This window comes from Zonotrichia leucophrys, chromosome 6, assembly GCF_028769735.1.
Source record: "Zonotrichia leucophrys gambelii isolate GWCS_2022_RI chromosome 6, RI_Zleu_2.0, whole genome shotgun sequence".
Classification (NCBI taxonomy): domain Eukaryota; kingdom Metazoa; phylum Chordata; class Aves; order Passeriformes; family Passerellidae; genus Zonotrichia; species Zonotrichia leucophrys.
In genome coordinates, this window is record NC_088176.1 from 20,170,372 (window position 1) to 20,192,362 (window position 21,991).

The following is a 21,991-nucleotide window of genomic DNA, read 5'->3' on the forward strand; positions in this document are numbered from 1 at the left end:
GCAGCTATGCTCTCTACAAATGATCTCTCATCATCCTTAATTGTGTAATACTGCATGCCTGTGTGTCCATGGAGAGCTGAAGTGAACAGAAGGCTCCTTGGGGGCCTCTTGAAATGAGTGTTCTGTGCTTAACACACAGGTAGCTAAGGGGCAAACTCAGCTGCCATAAGATCTCTAGAAAGCCAGGGAAGTTTAACCTCCAAGTTATTTCCTGACACCATCATGTCACCTGAGTCTTCTTAGCCCAAAGTGTTGAAGAAACCAGTGACATCCATCCTTTTTCCAGCACATAGAGGTACTAGAGCACATCTGGTTGAATGGCTGCAGCCTCCGTGAGTGACTCCCAGACCCCTGACTCCAGACTCTTTACCTTATCTGTTTCTTGGATGCCTTGGGTGAGGAATAGCCCAGGGCCAAAGTTACCTTTTCTATTTCTTAGGATGGCTTGGGTGAGGAATACCCCAGGGCCAAAGCTGCAGCAGGAAGCCCTGGTCTCTGCAGGGCGAATTTGACTCCTTTGTAAGCCAGAGGAGCTAACCCACCTGGCGTTTGCAGGGATCAGGCTTTTGGAAGGAGCATCCAGCACAAGGAAAAGGCATGGGTGAATGGCGGTTTAGGGGACTTACTGGCCTGCTTGGCTTTCTCAGTATAAGTGGTGGTCAGGTCTTCATCAATCGGGTGTTCCACCGGCCCCACCATGGGGATGAGGTGGCGCTCCGCTCGGATCGCCTTGGTGGCGTGGGGCAGGAGCATCGCCTCTGGAGAAGGCTGCCGCCCCTCTGCTGACGGCGGCCGCAGCTGTCCCTCGCTGTCCGAGAACGGAGTGTCCGTGCGGCTGCCAGGCAGGCACACAATCTCCCTCTTGGCCACCCCGCCGGAGCCGGCGGGCTCGGCTCCCCCCTGTGCCGCAGCCTCGGGCATGCTCTCGTAGCCGCTCTGCTCGGACAGGGACACCTCGTCCTGAGGCGCGTCCGCCCTGCCGCTGGTGCTGTCCGGCGGGGAGCGCGGGCTCTTCCTGCGAGCGCGGCGCTGCTTCTCCTGCGCCACGTTGTCAGCGTCGCTGTCGGTCTCACCATAGTAGGCCTCGCTGTCCGGTGGGGACGTGAGGCTCTCCAGGTGCCTCTGTGACCTCCATGGCTGCGAGGGCTGAGTGGTGGCTGGGGCTCCGGCTGCTTCAGAGCTGAGTAACTGTGCTGAGGGGCTGGGCGCGGATGGTGGAGAGAGCACTCGCTGCCCTGGAGAAGGGGAGCGCTGGAGCCACGGGCCAGTCTGGTCCCCACCAACTATCCTGTGGGGAGAAGGAAAAGTGGAGAGTGAGGTTTGGTTTGTGCAGTTAAACTGGAAGGAAACCCTGGAGTGAGAGAGGACTATGGACTGGGACATGCAGGTGTTATAGGACAGTGTTACAGGTGTTTTTCAGGTGGTACAGACACCTGAGGCATAGATGCCAAGGACAGACTTATCCCTGACATCAGCTATGTGCTCTCATTCTCATTTTCTGCTTCACAGCTCTATGGAAACCAGGTGTTAAACATTCAAAAATCAGAATGCCCTAAAACCATAAAAAATCTACCAAGCTTAATCAGCTCCCCAGGCATTTCTCCTGGAGAGCTGAATTCCTGCATAGCAAGCATTCCCCAGGACAGTGAGACCAACCCTTCAGCCTGCAGCTTGTCAGCAGAGAACGGCTGGTGCTCAGCTATCACACTGCACTCCAGCTGCTCCTGCAGCTGAGACTGTGTCAGATCTGCAGATCTGGCACCCCCAAACTGCTTTAGTTCAGACTGAGATCCCAAGAAGTCAGTGCTATTTGTTTGCTCTGATCTCTACGTGGGAGTAAATAGCAAATACTTAGGATATAAAGGCTCAAGCCTTGGAGATAGGACTATGGTATCTGGTGGTAGAAGACCACTCTAACATTTAGCCTGCTCACTGTGGTGCTGCTTCACAAGCTGTCAGTTACCTGGGTTTTGACAACCATATGCAGTCATGCTGGCCAGCCCAATCCATGGTGGCATTTGCCTTTGGTTTAGACATAGCAATTTCAAGCCTGTAAGACATCTGGAGGGATGACTGGAGTAGGTGCCAGACAGACTGAGGCAGTTAACCCTGCTACTGGCTTCCAGAGGGAAAGAGAATTGGCTGAGCTGACTGAAAAAGAACCCAGTCTATCTTCCCTGTCCTCAAGAGTGAGTCTGAATTTCCACAGCAGTTTGACTCCAGCCTGCACAGATGGAACCGGGAACTTGTTATTTCTCTTGTCAGACTCACAGGGCTTATAAGAGCTATAAAGGAGTCCTATGTATTTGCCTTCTGGACATGCATACCATGAAGCCAGGCAAGACAGCATTGCCTCTGTAAAGCTGTGCAACTCATGACTTGGATCCCAGTTCTAAACTGTGAAAAATTTTAATTTATGTCAAATGCAAACTTTTTGTAATCTAAGGGTGGGAGAATTTCTCTGGCAGTTTATTTTTTAATACTATTTGCCATTATGAAATCTCACTGGGGAGCAACCTCAACATTCCACAAGCGAAACAGAACAGTCCCTCCTCTTCTTTAAACACTTGAGCAGGTAACTGAGAAGCATAACTGCTTGTAAGCCAGTTTCTCTTGTTCTGTACTGTCAGGTAAATGTCTCTCCCTCTTTTTCTGAAATACACACACTCCAGAGTCATCCAGCTACCTCTCCTTTCTGAACAGGAATGATTGGTGTTTTCTCTGTGAATGTAGAGATGAAGTAGGAATAGACATGTGATCAAGAAAACAACATTTGATGATTTCTCTACTACTCCAAATGAAACCAACTGATTTCATTATTTCCAAACCATTCAGTGTTGGCTCCATCCAGAGGATGCAAGAAGCCTGCCTTTGTCACTGTTAATTCAAAGTGTGCTGATCTTGACTGATTAAAATTTGCCCAGGCACCTGTTTGCTGCAGATAGGCTCCAATGGTGTGAGATAAGGCCTTGGCAGGGGACCAGGAGCTATTCTGGACACCTTGTATAGAACTTACCCCTCCCACTTACTCACAGTTAGGGTATAGAGTGAGCACATCAGAAGGCACCAGCACTTTTTCTGAAACCAAGGGGAAGATCCTCCATGCTCAGGCTTTCCTTCTCTGAGCACTGCCCACCTCTGCTCCTGCTTTATGGATGACAACAACCAGCGTGGCTGCCCCTTCCCACTGCTCATAGTGCTCTCTCTGTCTTTTCAGGACTGCAGAAGATCACATCTCCCAGCCTCCTTCACCAGGGCCTGATTTTCTGAGGGTGACTTCTGTTTAGGCAGTAGTGTGGACTAGCTAGGAGCTCACCCAGCTTTGCTGCCTTCACCTTTATAGGATTACTCATTTATAGCTTGGGCTGCATCCAGCATGCACTGACGCACTGGGTTAACTTAGCACAGGGAGGACAGGGAACATTACTGGGACTATTTTTTGTCCATAAATTTGAGCTTCATCTCCAGTATTCCCCTGAACTAGATATTTCTTCCCATGAAAAAGGGACCTAGCCACACACCTCTCATCTTTGTAGGAGTCAGTATACAGACTGTTGGACTACAACAGCCCACTGTAAGACAGGGCAAAACATTGAGATGTCAACATATTAGCCAGGTTAGGACATGGGTAAGTCCTCCTAGTACACCTTGCAGTATGGTGAAACCAAAGGCTTCCTGCCTGCCTTGTTTCTGCTGGGTGTGGACAGCTGGTGTACTGGATGAAAGCGCCCTACTGCCTGCACTGTCACAGCACTGGCACTTGGGAGCAGGTTACCTTTTCACACGGATGTTGAGCATGCCATTGGAGGAATCGATGATCTGCATGGCATTAGCATGGGACAGGCCAGCACATGACTTCCCATTGATAGATACTAGAACATCATTTTCCCACAGGCCTCCACGGCACGCTTTGCTTCTCTTTCGAATCTGAAAAAGCAGGAGAGAGGATAAGGATGAAGGGAAGAACAGCAGCTATTTAGTGCAGTTGCTGGCCCTTCTATTGCTCCATTTCTCAAAGAATAAAATAAGCCCTAAGACTTACTGTGCTGACAGGTTGGAGTTGGATGAGCCCTGGCTATGCCTTTTGGTCTTTGTATCCCTGTTAATTCCAAGAATCACTCTGCTGAACATAGGCCTGACCTGCTCACCAACTCCGTTGAAGTTCTTTAGTGCAGATGAAAGACTCAAGAATATCTACATGGTCTTCTCCTCTTGTTCCCTGTCTCCTAAGTTGGTTAGGGAGTCTGTGTTTCAGAGAAGGAACAGACCATGCCTGCACATGTCCATGTGTCCTTCTGCATGCCTCTACTGTACTTCCTTGGTATGATCCCTGACTCATGCAATCCTCAGGGAAGCTGACACTGGGGAGAGGTGGCAGTTCTGAGGCATATTCTGGTGTGAAGCATTCCTGCTCCAATGGCTTTGGTCAGTGTATTTCTGGACATCTGCATCAGGCTATATGGTGTCCTGTTACACAAGTATAAACTTGGAATAAATCTTTAGCCTTAACAGGAGTTGTGCAAGATATGCATTGCTTTATCTCAGAAGGGAGTCAGAGTCACTGTCTCCAGGCAAGCTCCTAGATCTGTCCCCTCGTGGCCATCTTGCACCAAGTGTTTATTCTCCCTTTCATTCTGTCATCCATGAGTTAAACTTCTTACCAACTCAGCCTAGCCTTTCTGCTAGGGCAAGCAAGAAAGCAAACCAAATGCCCACTCAGCCAAAAAACACTGATCTCTCCCATATAGGCAAGCAATGGTGATAGTCTTGTAGGACAGCTTGGCACCCATAATGTACTCATTTTTCACATAGAAGAATAGCTATGTAAAATCACTGCGTCAGAGCAAGTAAGGAACAAGGTACTATTACACTCTATTTGTAGATTCTTCTACAATATTTCTTCAGGTCTTGCAGTTAAGTGAAAGACAAATCAGTGCAGAGCTGTTTAACAAAGGGTGCAGTGAACGGGCTGTGTCAGTAACACTCTACAGGGCACCTTTGTCTATATCTCACAGCCTTGCTGCTTGAGCCACCAGACTCATCTATAACATCATACAGCTACTTTGCCCACACTCTCATGGCAGCTTCAGGAAAGAGAAGGGAATATTGGGAGGATTGCTGCCCTATCATTGTTGCAGGAGCAGCAGGGGAGCAGGAGAGGAGAGAACTGGAGCCCTAAGGAAGTCCCATGGCCTGACTGGCTGGTCTTGGTGGCTCAGGCTCCCTGCACCTATGGGGTGTGTGAGTGCCTTGGGCTTGACCCTGCTGGCCTGTGTTGAGCAGACAAGAGCAACACTCCTCCCAGGTCAGCCTGTCAGCAGGACTGAGAGGTGTTGGGGGAGAAGATGGAAAGAGGAGGGCTCTGCTTCAAGTTGTTTTTGTGTTCACTGGTGCTTTATCACTCTGTAGCCTTTCCAACTTGACCCCTGCCTGCATGCTTAAAATAGGGGCTGGCTCATCCCAGCTGCCACATCCATCAGCCTCTGTCATTTTAGTCCTTTATCTCCCTCCTTGTTAATATAAGCCTGGAATGAGCATGTGTAGGTCTGTAATGAACCACTGCAGAAGAACCACTGTTACAGTATAAATGCTGCTTCCTGATACTTCATCCAGATGCAGCTGTTAACTGAGAAGGTAAAGAAGACCCATTTTCCAGTGCTGCCTACTGACACAGCAGCTAATGAAAAGAGTTAGGAAGTTGAAAAGAGGTTAAAAGGAGGCTTTCCCAGTATTCCCCAAAAGGCCAACTGCTGCTCCATAGCCAAGTACTTGGTGCTTAGCACTGGATGGGAACATACTTACTGAGTATCTCTCCCAGTTGTAAAGCATGGGGATTGGGGGTTAAAGGCTGTCAGCAGGTGCTCAGAGCATTCCTCACATGCCATGGTATTCCTCCCTGCTCACTCCAACCAAGGATGTAGGCTGGTGACCAGCCAGAACAGCAACAGTAAATTTTCTGCAATTCTCTAGTCCCTCAGTACTGCAAGTCTTTGCAGGCAACTGTTTGGGGTTCCCAGGCAGGCAGGACCAGGCTGTGCTCCCAACACTGCCTGATGCTGTTTCAGGTACCTGTATACCAGAGAAGACTGGTGGGACTCAAGCAGGCCACGTGGGCTGACAATCATGAGCAAGCAATGCATTTCTCTCATGGTTAGTGAGGATGCTGGGTCTGGCTTGGTCTGTGCTCAAATCTTACTGGACTGACAGAAAGTATATACACTAAAGCAACTATTGGTATTTCAGTGCTCTGCAATCCAGGAGGGAGTTTTCCATGTCTCCATTCCTTTCTGGGAAAACAGGACCAGGTCTCTTCTAGTGCAGGAAGAGACGTATGGAGTCTGAAAGTAGCATGTGTCTGGCTCAGTCTTCCACAGATTTATAAACCCTCCTTGGAAGCTTATGAATTTGCTCCTGTTATCAGAGGGAAATGAACTATCCACAGCTTCATTTTTACACCAAACCCATACCCCACTGCATTTGCCAGGGAGGAAGGCAAAGGGGTTAAACACAGAAGAGGATTGTGCAGAGAAAGGACAGGACAGGACTTAATCCACAGTCATGACAGCAGGGTGCAGTGTACTGGAGGCTGCAGAGCCTCTGGACAGAGACCAGCACAAGCCTGCCAGTTTTTACATGACTGCCAGTTCTGTGCTGCAGAAACTTTAATGGCAACCCATAACCTGCCCATCTCGAGTACAGCGAGAGCAGCACTGAGCCTTTGAGGCCCCAGGCCGGGGTGGCTGCCCAGTCCAAAAGCCAGGCTCCCTGCCCATCCTGAAGGTCAGGCTGCCCTCAGGATCAGCCACTTGCTCCCCATGTCCAAAAGATGCCCTCTCCTGGGCACCCAGTGAGCCACATGAAGTGTCACTAACAGGAGCTTCTGCTTAGGCTGCAGAAAGCTTGGAACAGCTGATCTGAAGAGGTGGGAAAAGTTGGAAAAAGTGGTATTTCAAAGAGAAAACCTCTCTGCTTGCTGTAACACATACCTTAAGAGCTTTCTTGTGCAAATGAGAAGCAGCACTGACAGACTGACAAGTAGTAAGGGTTGGCCCCAGAACTGGCCCTGGGGGATTGCACTGTCCAACCTTCTAGCACATACTGGTGAGGATTGACCTCTCCTTTTGTGTGAGAAGCCCCACAAACTCTGTGGGCCTGTTGTAACTGACTGTTAGACTTTCCACTCCATGCCTCAGCAGACACACTCTCCCATGGCATATTGATGTCAAGGTATGTCCTGGTTAGATTTCAGATGGGTTTAGGAAATCCCATATAGTTTCATAAGACTCTGTAGTTTCAGAGTCTTATGGATTTATGCTACTGGAAATAGAAATCTGTGTGAAAAACTGGAAGAGATTTACTCAGAAAATTGTCCATCTCCCTGCCCTCTCAGCAGGAGATATATAGTGACAAAAGAGCTCTTGTCAGAGAGGTTTGGGTGTCTGCAGTACTATGTACATGCACATACAAACATGTTTTTTTCATTACTTTGCCTGCTTTCTCCCATTGATCACATTCAATCAGACAAAGGACAGAGGCAGCTGAGACAGAAAAAAAAAAAAAGAAAATGGTAAGGCAATAATTGAGGAGGAAAGGAATAAGAAGAGGTGTTGAAAGGAAGGTCAGTGCTAGGAGAGGCCAGGAAGGCCAGGGCTGAGATCAGGCTGTAAGAGTACAGTACAGGTTTCCTTGTACAGCCCTAGGCAGACAAAAGGACATGCTGATTGTTGACGTGTCTTGGGGAATTCAGCCTAGCTTTCAGGAACAGAATGCAAGAGAGGAGAGGGTCAGATGCAACTTGGCAACATCTGTCCTTCAGTAGGGACTATATTTAGATAGTGGTATGTGGGGGCTGAACACATGCTGGGATGCTAAGAATAGAGTAATCCTGATAGTAACTCAGTGGCTTCACATCTTGCCTCAGTACAGCCCAGGGAACTTGTCTTGAAACTTTGCAACCACTCTCCCTGCTGGCCAGCACAGCTTCTCTGTAATGAAGTAGGCTGTGGGTAACTAGAAGTGGTTTGCAGTGTAGGCTCATGTCATCCATCTCTCCCCTTGCCTGCCCAAACCACCTCCCACTTCCTCTCACTGGGAGAGCTCAGCCTATAAGGTAGGAAGATAGATTTTATTATCAGTCTTCACTTAATTTCCTACAATCTTTCCAGCAGAAACCTTCTAGCCTCAGTCTGAGTCAGAGTTTAATACTGAATACAATTCACCTTCCCACCCAATGCCCTTCCACTCACTGATTATGCATCTCTCAATGAGCCATCCTATTCCCCCAGAAGCTACAATGACATGGGGTCCAATACTCCATACAACCTGGCAGTCTTTAAATTTCATTCCCAGCCTTCTGTGATATGCAATCTTGTCACAGAGTTCTCATGGAGAGATAACAAATTACTTTTTGTGGTATAAAGCACTACCAAAATGGAGTGACTCAAGCAAGAGCCAACCAGAATGTGGGCCTGCTCCTCCTAGAACTTCCTGCTCAAACCACAAACAGAGCAGTTGCTAGATGCAAAAGCAAAAACAAACACCCTCCATCTCTTCTTCTTTCTGAAGATGTGTATTCATATAATTTTGCTTATTAGGCCAGTTTGGTTTTCATTTAAGGCCAGGGTTTACTCTTTTTGTGTAAGGAAGGATAATCCTGTGGCTAGAGAGAGGAGATGGCTAGAGTGGGTAGATGGCTAGAGTGGGATTCAGAAGACCTGGATGACTTTTTGTGTGACCTCAGAGAAGACACTCAGACTGTAGCCATAAAAGGACTGTAGCCTGGAAATAGGACATTTTCCAACAGTCTTTCTTTATCTCAGTTGCCTACCTAAACACAGAGATCCAGTGAGATACTTTCACTATGCCTAATTATTAAGTAGCAAATAACATCACATCCTCATGCCAATGCTATGTTTTTATTGGAAGCTATTTTACAGGAGAATATCCATAATAATTACACTAAGCATTACAACTACACAGGAAGTTAGTTCCAGTAATTTCCTGACAAAACATCATGTTCCTTCTTAAGAGATGACGCTGGAAGACTTGCCTCTTGGTGAAGCAGGTCCAGTGTCCCAGAGCTACTTCACAGGTCATCCATAGTGAAGCTTAATTAGGGAGTCTTTCTATAAAGAAAGAGGGAAGAGAACACATACTTTGTGGGATGGACACAGCAAGGGAGAGTGGTGAAAAGATGTGTCTTAAGTGGTAGGACAGACTTGGGTGGCTTCTGGGTAAGGGTTTAACAATGAGAGCTGGTAGTGGAAGAGGATGCTCGTGCTGCTCACTTGGTTAAGTACATGTCAGACTACTGTAAAATAGGTTACTGCCCAGAGTGTGCTGGTGCAGGAACAAAGAACAAGTTCTTATATGCACTAGATTTAATTCTGACTTGTACCAGGGGATACAAACTGATAAAACAAACACCAACAATCAGGGATTGTTGGTTTTCTCTCTCTGTTGGTTTTCCCTTACTGAAATGAAGTGCCTTAAAATGAGTTTTTTGTTGTGGTTATAGAAGAGAGGAAAGAGAAAAACAACCTCAAACAATCCACTTTCTTTTCCTAAGCAAAAAGAATATTAGCTCGAGTGTCATTGTGGGGAGCAAGTTTCTAGCCAGAGGTGGCCCCAGGTAGATAAAAAGAGGCATAATCTCCATAGCTATTTGAGACTTGATGGTAAATCAGCTGAAAAGTGATTGAAATGTAATATCAATGACAAGGAATAATGCCACAAGTACTAGAATATATATATAAAAGTACTTGATAAGCATTTTACCCTCAACAGAGTAAGCAGCAGGATATCAAGTGGTTTTTATATGAAGCAAGGATTCAGAAGGAACTGATATATTTGTCAAATATTTGTACCAGGTTCCACATTTAGGAGCTGTGAGAAAAGCAACTAAATGTTCAGAAAAAACATGCTTATACATGTAAGTCCTTTTTCTAGATGCTTAGCCTGGCTCATGTGCCATGAAAGATTTTAGAATCTAAACTGAATGGAATTGAAGCTCATAAGCAAATCTAGCAACCAGAATGGCTTTTTACAGGTCCAGGCACTGAACTGGGACAGAAGGAGGGAAAGATGCTTGAGCATAGAGCAGAGTTATCCAGAGACATGCTTCAGTCCTGCAGTGTGGGGGGATAGAATGTAAAAGAATAGAGATAGAGCAGAAGGCAATCTCATCCCTGAGGAGTTGCAGCTGTACTAATTACCAAAGATTAGGAACAGGCCTGCCCTTAATAGGCCACAGCTGTGTCCAGTAAGGATGAGTGCTATAAAAGAGTGGGTTAGGTAGCCAAGGAAAGTACTGGAGTTTGGCTGTGCTGTGAAGAAGTAGAAGTCAGTGCTGCAAGGAGCTGCACCCTAAGAAATCCCTGACAAAATATAGAAGATTTACAGTTAGATGCCAACATTTCAGAACGAGGTGTTTCCAGCCTTAGCATTGCATGCTGATACTGTATTCTAAGGGGCCATGAGCATTTGCAAGCCCTGAATAAAAACCCTTCTCAAAACAGAAGGATCTTTTCAGCTACTACTAATTGTTGAACAGCAACAGTCTTAAGTATATTATGCCTCCACAATATTTATGCTGAGAGAGGGCCAATTAGAAGAAGACATACCTGCTATTATTTTGATAGAATGAGGGTCACTTTGGTTTGCAAAAAAATATCAAACACAGCATTCATAATACTGCAAGAGTGGGTTACTGCACCAAAAGACAGCACTCACTAACCCAAAAGCAGCCTCTCAGCAATAGTCTGAGGTGGATAAGCACCACTGTTCTGCAGCAGCAAGGACAGGATCAGCCACAAGTATGGATTAAAGAAGCATCCCATTCACCTGAAGGATCTAGGGCACTTAGGTACAGAGAGCTTCCTGTGCCTTGCGACATCTTTGTAGTCATCTTGTAGGTATGAATGTAGGTACATCAGAAACCAGGCTCACCCTCCACAGATGTATTCTGTTGTTCTAGCCAGTAGCAGGCTGAATAATATCAGTGAATGAACCTGACCACTGCAACTACTGTGGTAAAATGTTGAAATGATCCTTGGCACATCTTTGGCTGTGATTGGCTATTGCTGTCCAGAACAATTCCCAGGCACAGTTTGGGAGCTAGAACAGACCATTCCCAGAGCCACTGCCTACGGGCATGTGGCCATTTTGTTTGGAAGAACAGAAAACGTTAATTGCTGGGCTTCATTACAGTCTGTAGCAGCTGGCACAAGTGCCAGAGAATGGTCCCAGGTACATTTAATGCACCAGGTACAGATGGAGCATGTGTGGTTTCATTGCAACTTCTCATCAAGAGATTCTTCTAGAACCTCGGAAAGTTCCACTGGTGCCACAGTGTGCCCTCCCTCACTAGCAGCCAAACATAGCACCTGCCTAAGTGCCAACAGGCCATAAAATATGTCCAGGAGCACTCCCAAAGCAGTTTGAGGCACTCCAAAACCAGCATTACTGACTGCTACAGACTAGCAGTGCTTTTTTATATGTGACAGTAAACATTTGCGAAAACAGATAAAGTACAGGCTGCCCACTGAAAAGGGGAGAGGAAGAGAAGGTGCTCACAAATCTGGACGCCATCAGGCCTATTTGGGTTAGAGCTGGCACCTCCAGCAGGAATCATGTCACATGAGCACAGGAGAGTGGCACACAGCAGCCAGGCTGTGTGGCACAGGGAGCAGGGACATGGCAAACAGGCAGCAAGGATATCTTGCAGAGGAGACAGTAGAAACAGTAAATTATCAGCAGAGAAGCATAAAGGAAAAAGAGGGAATTTGAGAGCTAAAAAGGAGGTCGTGAACTGCTCGTAAACAAAAAAAAACTTTTGGCTTTAGAACCAATACAATGCTGTGTTACTGCTTCCCCTAACAATTCCCCTAAGTGCTGCAGAGTATTTGTACAGAACAGCCAAATGAAAGGAGTCTCTCGAGCTGCCAGGGCCAATCCTCTGTAGTTTTCAGAGGCCATATTGTTTACTCTACTTCATAAACTGATTCAAAAGATTTTAAATTCTTTTTCTTGATTGGAAATTCATTGCTGAACCTTCCTGGTTAGTTGTTCTATGCTGTCAATGCTGTCACCTATATTTGAATAGTGTTGCTGGTATTTGCTCAACATCTACTTGTAGATTGCAGTCACCTCTTTCAATATTTTGCTAGGTGAAAGAAGCCTTCTCTTCTCTCCTCCTTTTCTATGGTTGCTCTACCTTACATTTATTTTCCTTGAGAGGGGCTGATTCTGTAAGTATGATATTTCCAGTGAATTCCCCCTTGTGCATTAGACAGTAATATCAACACTGTCACTGACATGTCCTATCTCTGTTAGACATGTCAACCTGAGGCTCATTTGTTTATGTTTGCCTTTTTTTTTCAGAGATTCATAATTTTGCTGGCTTATTATTGGTGATGCACTAATATGCCCAGGTCCTTTGCCTGTACTATCAGTACCAGCTATAAAGACTCAGTTTCCTCTATTTTGTCAGTATTACTAGTACTTGTGCTGGAGGTAGAAGTGCCTTCCTTGCTTTTTATAGAAAGTAACCATGTTTGCCTCTCATTGAATAAGTCTTGTTTTGTAGCAGGATCCCTAAAGGCAGGTTTGCATGTACTTTCACTATCCTAAAACTGTCCTGTTCATCTTCATAAAAATTATTTCCATAATATAATTTCATGTTAGGTTTCTACTTTGGTTGATTAATAGCATTAGTGCTTACAACTTTTCTCAGACTAGCTATTTTACATTTTGTTTTGTTTTGAAAGCATTTGATGCACATATCCTTACTGCAAAGAAATCCTCCAGGAACCTGATAGTTTTGTTCTCTTACTCTCTTTCCAGAATGGGTTAACTTTTTCATCAGTTACAGCTACATGTGAGGACCATGTACTTTCCCTCAGCCTTTCTAAAATAAAAATCTTGCTATCTATGGATCCTTTTTGCTCCTTGTGTTAATGTTTGTTCTCTTTCTTTCCTAAAGACTGTTCCTGGTCAAAGATCTTTCCTGCACTGAGGACCCCATAGATTCATGCAGTGCTCCAAGTGGGCAGAGGGGCAGAATCTCCTCCCTGCACCTGCTGGCCACTCCTCTGTGGGTGCAGCCCAGGATACTGCTGGCCTTTGGGCTGTCAGGGCACGCTGCAGGCTCATGCCCAGTTATATCCAGCCCAAGAGACTGCCCACAAGGATGTAATTCCAGCTTCTTTCTCCAGGTGTGTCCCTGAACCCATAAGCCACAGAGTTATTGAATGGCACAGAAGCTCTGTGGCAGCTGCATCCAGCATGTGAAGATAGAGCAGCTTTCCTACCCCTTTCTGGCAGCTGGACTGAGGTTTAGAATTGATCCCTTGCTTGGAGAAACAGTTGAAACTATAGCTATGAATCCTTTTAGTCTGTAGAAAAATGGGTTCACACCCCACGTCCACCATGTTCATATACTTTATTTTGTTACTGCCAGTTGAATACTTTGAACTAGAAAACAGTTTCAAATGCATGTATTCACTGTACATTTTGAGTTAATTGCAATTTGAAAAAAGCCAATAATTTAAGCCATCCTTGTGAACACCTTAGGAGAGAACAACCAATTAGAGGCCCCATGGGAAGGGAAGGGAAGGGAAGGGAAGGGAAGGGAAGGGAAGGGAAGGGAAGGGAAGGGAAGGGAAGGGAAGGGAAGGGAAGGGAAGGGAAGGGAAGGGAAGGGAAGGGAAGGGAAGGGAAGGGAAGGGAAGGGAAGGGAAGGGGAGGACAAAGGAACCATACAGCACACCCAAAGAATTTTCAGGAAAACAAAAAAAAAAGATACCAAGAACAGCAACCAGTGGTTCATTTTATCTTAAAATCCATAAAGAGAAACAATAAAAAGGTGATGGTGATGTAAACTTTAGAAAGCATAAAGGCAAGAAGACTATGAACTGTGTACACAGCTCATGTAAGATGAGGAATTGTGAAGGGCTGTGTGATACAGCAAGAGCGACTCAAGCAGGAAATCCCACTCAGTGCAACCTTTAGTCTTTGGAATGCCTGGTTGCTTGGTGTTATCAAAGCTTCATTAGGAAATCACATAAGATTTAGACAGGTAAGGTACTAGTTGTTCAGAAACAATTTTCTGTTTATCTGTAGGGTAAACCACTAGGACTGCCAATTCTTAGATACTACCCGGGGCATGCTGATAACTACCTGAGGGGAAAGGATTTCCCTCCACATTGCATTACACAAAAATTAGATGCATTGTGAAACTTACAACTTCCTCTGAAATACTTGCAGGAAACACAAATGAAGCAGCAAGCAGGACAAGAGGTGACTCTTAACTTAGTCTGGCTTGGCAAATCCAGCACCTCTGCCAAAGTACAACATGTATCATTTATATATAATGTATTTGTTATCCTTGATTAATTAACCAAATTAACTTTTTATCACTTATTTATCATTTGACTCAGCATCCAAAGGTTAGGATCTTTCCTTAGTGTTACTACTATGACTTTCTAGCCTAGAAGTTGAAATTCTCTAAAATGACAGCACTGGAATCTCTGAGACACAAGCAGTGTCCACTCAGTTATCTCCTGGCACCTATCAGCTATTCATGGCTGTACTTTCCATCACATGACACCTGGCAGTTTGCTCTCTTCTAAGCAGGTTACATTCAGATATGATCTTCCTGAGTACCTGGTAAGGACCATCCATTCTTTGGAGACTGTTTAAGTGGTGTTGCCTTTAAAATACTATGTAGGGTCATTAGATGCTATTAAATTCCGGATGATAAGAGACAAAAAAGATAATTATAAAATGAAAATCCTGCCTAAAGAATGATGTCTACTTTGAGCCTCAAATGGATTTGTGTAAGTTATATTTTTCATAATTATTTTTAATGCAATATCCAATTATTGTAAAATTATATATATTTATATTGCTAGACTTAAAGTACAGCACCCAATTCTGGGTAAAAGCAGCTTCTAGTTAATACCTTCCTGCAAGTGCTACTAATCCTTGAGCAATATTCCATTCACCTCAAGGTGCAACTTAGCCTGGGTAATGACTAGTTCTTGCTGCTGTTCAATCCTGAGTAATCCTTATAGACACTCACAATCTCCTCCCTCTTCAGTACCAGTTTCTTATCTAGAGGGGAAAACAACAGTAAAAATAATCTTAGACCATGTAGAATTAATGTAGCCCCTGAAAATTCCATTTTCCTAAGAACCACTGATGCCAGACAGCTGTTTAAAGGATATTGATTCTTTCTTTTTAACCTGAAACTCTATGAGTTTGTGCAGAAGTTGTTTTTCTGGAGAAAATCATCTTTCTCTACATAACAAACATTCACTTCAAGGCCAAGCTATGGGATTCCAAACAATTTGGCAGAAGTTGCAAACAAACACTACGTGATCTGGGGTGAGCCAAGTGACACAGAACATCTAATTTCAAAATTCTGTCAGAGACATGGTCTGCTTAAGGAAACAGAAGGAGCTGGGCAGAGAATTTTTTCATTTCTGTTGCTGGGCGCCTTCCAGTGAGATATCCCAAGATATCATTGTGTCAAAGCTAATGCAGCTGTCTTGAGCTTAATAAAGAGGACTTTTTTCCTCTAGTTTTCAATCTATTCAGTAGTCTTTCTGAAAAGACAACAGTAACAGCTGTTTATCAAAAGTAGTGCAACACAAGGTTCATGTTTATTCAATTTTTTAAATCTCCCATTCAAACAATTGTTTTTCTTTAATTCTTGAAATTACCCCTGTATTTGCTGCCTAGAGCATCACAAATATTCACTTCAGACAGTGTGGAAAAACTTTCACCAACAGAAGAGGCACTAAGAAATGTACATCTATTTTGAAAGCTGGAATATAGTAATGAAGTGTTAGGGACAATTGAATTAAAAATATGGCTTTAACTGCTTCAATTTATTTTTTCTTTAGTTGGATGTCTTTCATGAGTACTGAAGTACCCTTTTCCCTGCACTGTCACTATGGTTATAGCTCTGCTGACAACTCAGGAGAGTTGTACAGCCTACCAAGCGTCTGAGCTGTACAGACCTGCTCTGAAGCAGATCTTCACCTGACACTTGTCTCTACCCCAACAGCATCTATTCCAGGACCCACAGCCCACCTCACACCCTGCTTGAGCACACCACCCAATTTTTCCTTTTAAGATCTGCTGCCACTGTAAGGAGTTCCTGTATTCCTTAACAGTAGTGAAAGATGCCCAACTCAGTAGGGATATCTTAGTTCAGCAGAACAACTTTGCTCTCACAGTTCACACCTCAAGGTGTGACACCTACCTTTGACACTTGAAGGGGTCTTTTCTGTTCTGAACCCCCTTGCAGGCGGAAGCCCCAGGGGGCACCTCCAGACAGAGTGATGAGCATTTCTTCTTCCGCTCCCATGATTTCTATGCTTTAGATATTTTGTCTTCACAATTTCAGTACAGATTCCAGTTCTTAACAGGCAGAATCTTCTATTCCCATATCCACAATTCACACCACCACTCTCTAGTCCCCACAAGGCCTCTGCTTACTTTCTCCTTGAAGTTCACACACACACAAGAGTTGAGACTGTCAAGCCCAGCCTTCACTGCTCTTCTGGACTCTCAGCTGCTGCTCTGCCTATGATTAGACATTTGATTCTGCCCTTGGGAAGGGGCCAGAGTTGTCCCACACACGTGTCATGTCAATCTCACCCTCTGTGCCCCCCCGCATACATGATGGATCTCTCACCGGAACGTGGCTGAAAATAGCACACCTCCTGTCTCTCCAGAGCTTTGTCTGACACTCTTAAAGCTGGAAGCATTTCAGTAAATTTTTTATTTCCACTTTGCATTCCAAATGCAAATCTTAGAGTCACTCAGTACTCAGGATCCATTAGTTTGAGTTTCAGGCAATGACATGTCACAGGCACAAACTTGTACAAATCAGGTGACAGCACCTGACCCTATGAATTGAACAAAACCAGCTTGCAATTAATGTGCTCTCCACTTCTATTTTCTCCATGCAGCTAGTGTCTTTACACAGCAGCACTATGCCTGCCCTGAAAGCCACAGGCAGACTGTAGATGTGCTGTGCTCCCTCTGCAGCGTGTAGCTCCCTGACATCCCCTACATCCACTTGTAATACTAGATACTGGGACCAGAATAGCTGGGATTAGCTCCACACACAGGATTCACACAGTTCTCTGCAGGGCACTGCTTATATAGACTCAATGGCCAAGAGAGCTCAACCAGGTCATAGAATCAGAGAATAGTTTGGGTTGGAAGGAACTTTTAAGGATCATCTAGCCCAATCTACCTGCAATGAGCAGGGACATTTTCAACTCTAGCAGATTGCTCAGAGCCCTGTCCAATGTGACCTTGAGTGTTTCCAGGGATGGGGCAACTGCCACCACTCTGGGCAGCCTGTTCCAGTGCTTCACCAGCCTGGTAGCTGTCACGATCCGTCTTTACGAACGGGTTTCGTGATGGTTCATGGATTTGATCTCAAGGCGCAAAAAACCGACACAGCACAGGGGATTTGCAATAATAACCAAAACAAATGCACCTTTATTGAATGATCACAGCAAAATGCAATAGAGGGATTAAAGGAGAGAAAAAGATAGAGAAAGAGAGAGAAAAGAGAGAGAGAGAGAAAGAGGGGGCTATAGCTACCAAATCTAGAGACGAAGTCCTTCGGTCCAGTCCAGTCAAGGATCTGCCTGTTACGTCGCAGAGATCTCAAAATCTCTAGCTAACTCAGAGGGGTTTTTCCTTATATCTAGTCTAAATCTACCCTCTTTTCATTTAAAACCATTACTCCTTGTCTTGTAACTATAAGCCCTACTAAAAAGTCTGTCTCCAGCTTTTTTTAAAAGCCTCCTTTAAGTATTGAAAGACCACAATAAAGCCTCCTCAAAATATTCTTTCAGGCTGAACAACCTCAACTCTCTCAGCCTTTCTTAGTAAGAGACACCTTCATCCCTCTGATAATTTTCTTAGCCTCCCTCTGGACCTGCTCCAATGGGTTTATGTCTTTCCTATGCTGAGGACCTCAGAGCCGGACACAGGTCTCTGGATGGGGTCTCACTAGAGTGGAGAAGAGTCTTTCAGTGGTTTTTCTTTAGGAACATGACAGACATGACCTCCTAGCCATCCCAAGGCAGGGAGTTATACAAGAGTTAAAGTCAATCCTCCCCCTTTCCTACAAGGCATAAACCATCATTTTCTGTTAAGGTTCTGAGAACAAGCTTACCCTTACCTCTTCCTTATTCTGCATGTGCTTAGCTCTCAGTGACTAATATCCTTATACCATAACATCCAGAGGATGTACTTTTGCCGTGATGCCACTGCTTGGTTGACTACTTCATTGCTACTACTATAGCACCACTCATCCGGTGCCAATGCATATTGCTGGTGGGCACAAACCAACACGATCACAGAATTATCAAGGTTGGAAGAGACCTTTGAGATCATCAAGTCCAACCATCTACCCAGCATTACCACTGTAACCCCTAAACCACTAAATCATATCACCCAGTACCAGATCCTGATGCCTCTTAAACACCTCCTGCTTAAACACCTCCTCTTAAACACCAACCTCCGGGTTGGTGACTTCACCAAATTCCTGGGCAACATATTCCAATGCCTGACCACCTTAACAGTGAAAATATTTTTAATATCTAATCTGACTCTCCTCTGTCTCAGCTTTAGACCGTTTCCTTTTGTCCTCTCTGTAGCCACAGAAGAGACCAGTCCCCCACTTCACAGCAATCTCTTTCAGATAGTTGTAGAGGGCGATGAGATCCCCTACGAGCATCCTCTTCTCGAGAATAAACAACCCCAGGTCCCTCACCCATTCCTGTAAGACAAGTTTTCTACACCTCTCACGAGCCTTGTTACCCTGCTCTGGACACGCTCCAGCACCTCAGTGCCCCTTCTGAAGTGAGGGGGCCAGTAGGGCCTGCTGAAGGCAGTACTTGAGGTGTGGCCTCAGCAGTGCCGAGTACGGAGGGACGATCACTGCTGCTGTTGGCAGGGAGCGAACAACTCTCTGCACCTTGGTGCCGAACTGGCCTTGGTTGCTCCCCTGTCGCGGTCTTTCACAGGCCGCTGGCGGGACAGGCGGCCAAGGGCACCGTGGTCAGTGCTGGCCGCGGCTCAGCAGCGTTTGGCCGAGCCCCGCTCACGCCTCAGTGCCCGTGCGGGCAGCGCTGCTTCGGGCCGCGCGACAAGCGGCCCCGCGGCCCTCCCCGCAGCTGCAGTCACCGCCCGCCCAGCCAGGACGTCAGGGGCCGGGGCCTCCCAGCGCCTGCGCCGCATCCGGGCCCCGGCGGGCGGAGCGCGGACGTGGCAGCGGCAGGCGGGGAGAGGCAGGCGGGGAGCGGCGGGGCGGGAGCCGGAAGTGGGCCCGGCAGTGGCGGCAGCGGTGGTGAGTGAGGCCCGAGGGGGCTCCAGGTGGCCGGGCCCACCGGCGGGGCCGTGCGGTGCCCGCTGGGGGCGAGCGAGCGGGTGGGCGGCACTGAGCCCGGCGCCGCGCCCGGCGGCCCGGCCGCGGTCCGGAGCCGAGGCGGTGCCGCCGCTGCAGCTTCCTCCTCCGCCGAGGCCCGGTGGCTCCCGGTCGGGTGACGCGTCGGGCCCGCCGTGCTGCGCGCCACGGGAGGCTCTGCAGAGCCCCGGGGCTCGCCGGAATGCGCCCGGCCGGGAGTGTCCGCATCGCCCGCGGCCCGGCCGGTGCCGGCGGCCTGCGGAGCCGGGCCGGCTGCCGGCGGGGCCTGCACTTCCAGTGCCTGAGCTGCCCGTCGGTGTCCCGGTGCGGTGCGGCGACACCCCGCGGCTGCGAGTCGGGCCGTCGGTCCGGCACGGAGAACCGAGTGCTGCTTTTTGGTCGGGGTGCGCCGCGAGTCAGATACCCCCCTCTGCAACCTCTCTAATCTCCTGTAATCCGCGGATCCTTCCCCTGGCTGTTCAAGCTTTCATTCATTCGAGCTTTGCAAAGGATGGTCATTCCTGGCGCAGATCTCGCGACTGAGATTGGGTGGATTTGGTAGTAAAACTTAGTGGTCGTGTGGCTGTGAGAAAAGGAAGAAGGAAAGTAAAGGAGATGGCATGATCGAAATACAAGTGTAGTCTTGAAAAGGTGGTTATGCAAGATGGGACTCTTGCTTTCCATGTAGATGGGGCTTTGAATGTGTTTTCTGTTGTTGGAATTTGCTTTCAGTCTTTCTGAGAAATGCTTTTGATGGAGTATGGTGAAGCTTAGTTTCCTTTAGTTTGTTTGGTGAGGTTTTTTTGGAATGTAGTGATCTCTGAGAGGGGCTGCAAAACCATCCAAACTGGGCTGTAGTTGAAGTTCTTTTTGAACTTATTGGCCAGTAGAAAGAAGTTGTTGGGATGTAAAAGAATTGCTTACACCTATGTCAGAAGTTATCCACAGGAAGTAATGTTTATACTGTCATTGAAAATACAGATTTTTTTTTTCCAGTTTGGTACTCAGTTGATTGTTAGCTATTAATGTGATAATTCCTTAAAAATATTTCTGGATCCATTTCTGTTACAGGATTATTATGTAGTCGACTTTACCAAATGTTGTGAGGAATGTTGGACAGAAATCACTGTCTGAGGCATAACATGCAAATTCTTTTTTGTTGTTTTTTACAAACAGTGTAAAAATGGGAGATGACTATTGATTTTGTGTTAAAGTCTTTGTTTTTTATTAATGTGAAGTTTTCGTGAGTCAATTTAGGGAACTCTGGCTTTAACATTGTTTTTCTCTTTCCCACAATGTTCTCCTAGAGTAGGTGTTCCAGTTAAGGGACAGATAGAAATATATGTAGCCAAAAACTTCCAGGCTTTCCTCTTTAAAGGAGACTTACTTTCAATCACATATTTACACTCTGTGAAAAATAAATATTTCTATCCATTTGCATGTGGAATAGGTTCTTGCTAATGGACCTACCCTTTTTGGCTTGAAGATGTGCAATTCAGGATTCTTTTACTCTTGTAGACAGAGTATGAAGAGGACATCAATATAAAGAATATATAATTGCTTCTTAATATGCTGTGATGTTCACTCCAGGTTTTAATTTCATGGCTGAAAGCTGACTTACAGCAGTGAACAGCTATTTAAAAGATTATTTTTTTGATTGGTGGTTTGGTGCTTGTAGTTCTTTGGATGTTTTTTCCTGCTGTGGTAGGACTATGTTATCTTTGTGTAACACTTATTATCAGAAGGAGGGTCAAAAACCAAAGGAAGAATTGATGGTTGGCTAAAGAAGGGCAAGGTACAGAGTCACCAACAGTAATCAACAGCAAGGTCTCTGCAGAAGAGAGGTGGATGTTTCTTGTTCTTTAGATTTGAAAATATGTGTTGGGGATAAATTGTGAAGAAAGAGCTTGTTTTATATGTTCAGCAGGATTCATTGTTAACATAGAAATCACTAAAAGACAGTATAAACTGGAAGTAGGTATTAGGAAAAGCTAATTGTCACCTTTTTTGTTTCTTGCAAGTGATGGAAATTGTGTGATGTATATTTGTGTAGAGCAAGTCAAAGCACAGAGATGGCCAGTGTTACAGTGAATGTGAAGAAAACTTGCTTTTTAGTCATGTTCTGTGTATTCCCTTTCTTCCTTCTGGCCTCTTCCCTAAATTTGAAATTGCTCATGTAACTTTTTCTGATCCATTATGCTTGTGCAAGATTCACAGAAATGATTCAGATTACTTCACTCATAGTAACATCTGTACACGTGTATGCGAGGGTAGCTAGGAAACAGAGAGATCCTTTGCTGTGGTTTTGTTGATGCTGTATTGTCAGTGACTTTTGCCTCCCTGGGGTTGCTCTTCAGAAGCCATGCTCATAGCAGAGCGTTTTTCAAATCTTTTCCTAGGGCTTTATTACAGTGATAGAGATGTGAATCAGTCCCACCAGGAGACTTGAGTCAATGAAGTATAAAGTGTTCTTGAAGTAGAAATCCGGTAGTGATGGCAGGGGTTGGAAGTCTTGGTAGTTTTAAGGTTAGGTCAAGACTAAGCTGGCTT

The 21,991-nt window shown here is 45.8% G+C and overlaps 2 protein-coding genes across 5 annotated transcripts in view; one reads left to right on the top strand and one right to left on the bottom strand.

Annotated features, from left to right (window-relative positions):
- SYNPO2L (synaptopodin 2 like) overlaps positions 1-16,375 on the bottom strand; it is a 31,878-nt gene extending 15,503 nt beyond the window's left edge. Inside the window, exons 1-3 of the mRNA XM_064716789.1 lie at positions 16,271-16,375; positions 3,776-3,927; positions 627-1,288 (exon numbers count right to left, since the gene is read on the bottom strand). Of these exons, the coding sequence (XP_064572859.1) occupies positions 627-1,288; positions 3,776-3,927; positions 16,271-16,375 (919 nt within the window). The remainder of the gene's footprint in view (positions 1-626; positions 1,289-3,775; positions 3,928-16,270) is intronic.
- A 2,951-nt stretch (positions 16,376-19,326) lies between these two features.
- Positions 19,327-21,991, top strand: part of SEC24C (SEC24 homolog C, COPII coat complex component) — a 36,796-nt gene continuing 34,131 nt past the window's right edge. For all 4 annotated transcript variants that reach the window (XM_064716326.1, XM_064716327.1, XM_064716328.1 and 1 more), the window contains exon 1: positions 19,327-19,384. The gene's annotated coding sequence lies outside the window, so the exon portion shown is untranslated. The remainder of the gene's footprint in view (positions 19,385-21,991) is intronic.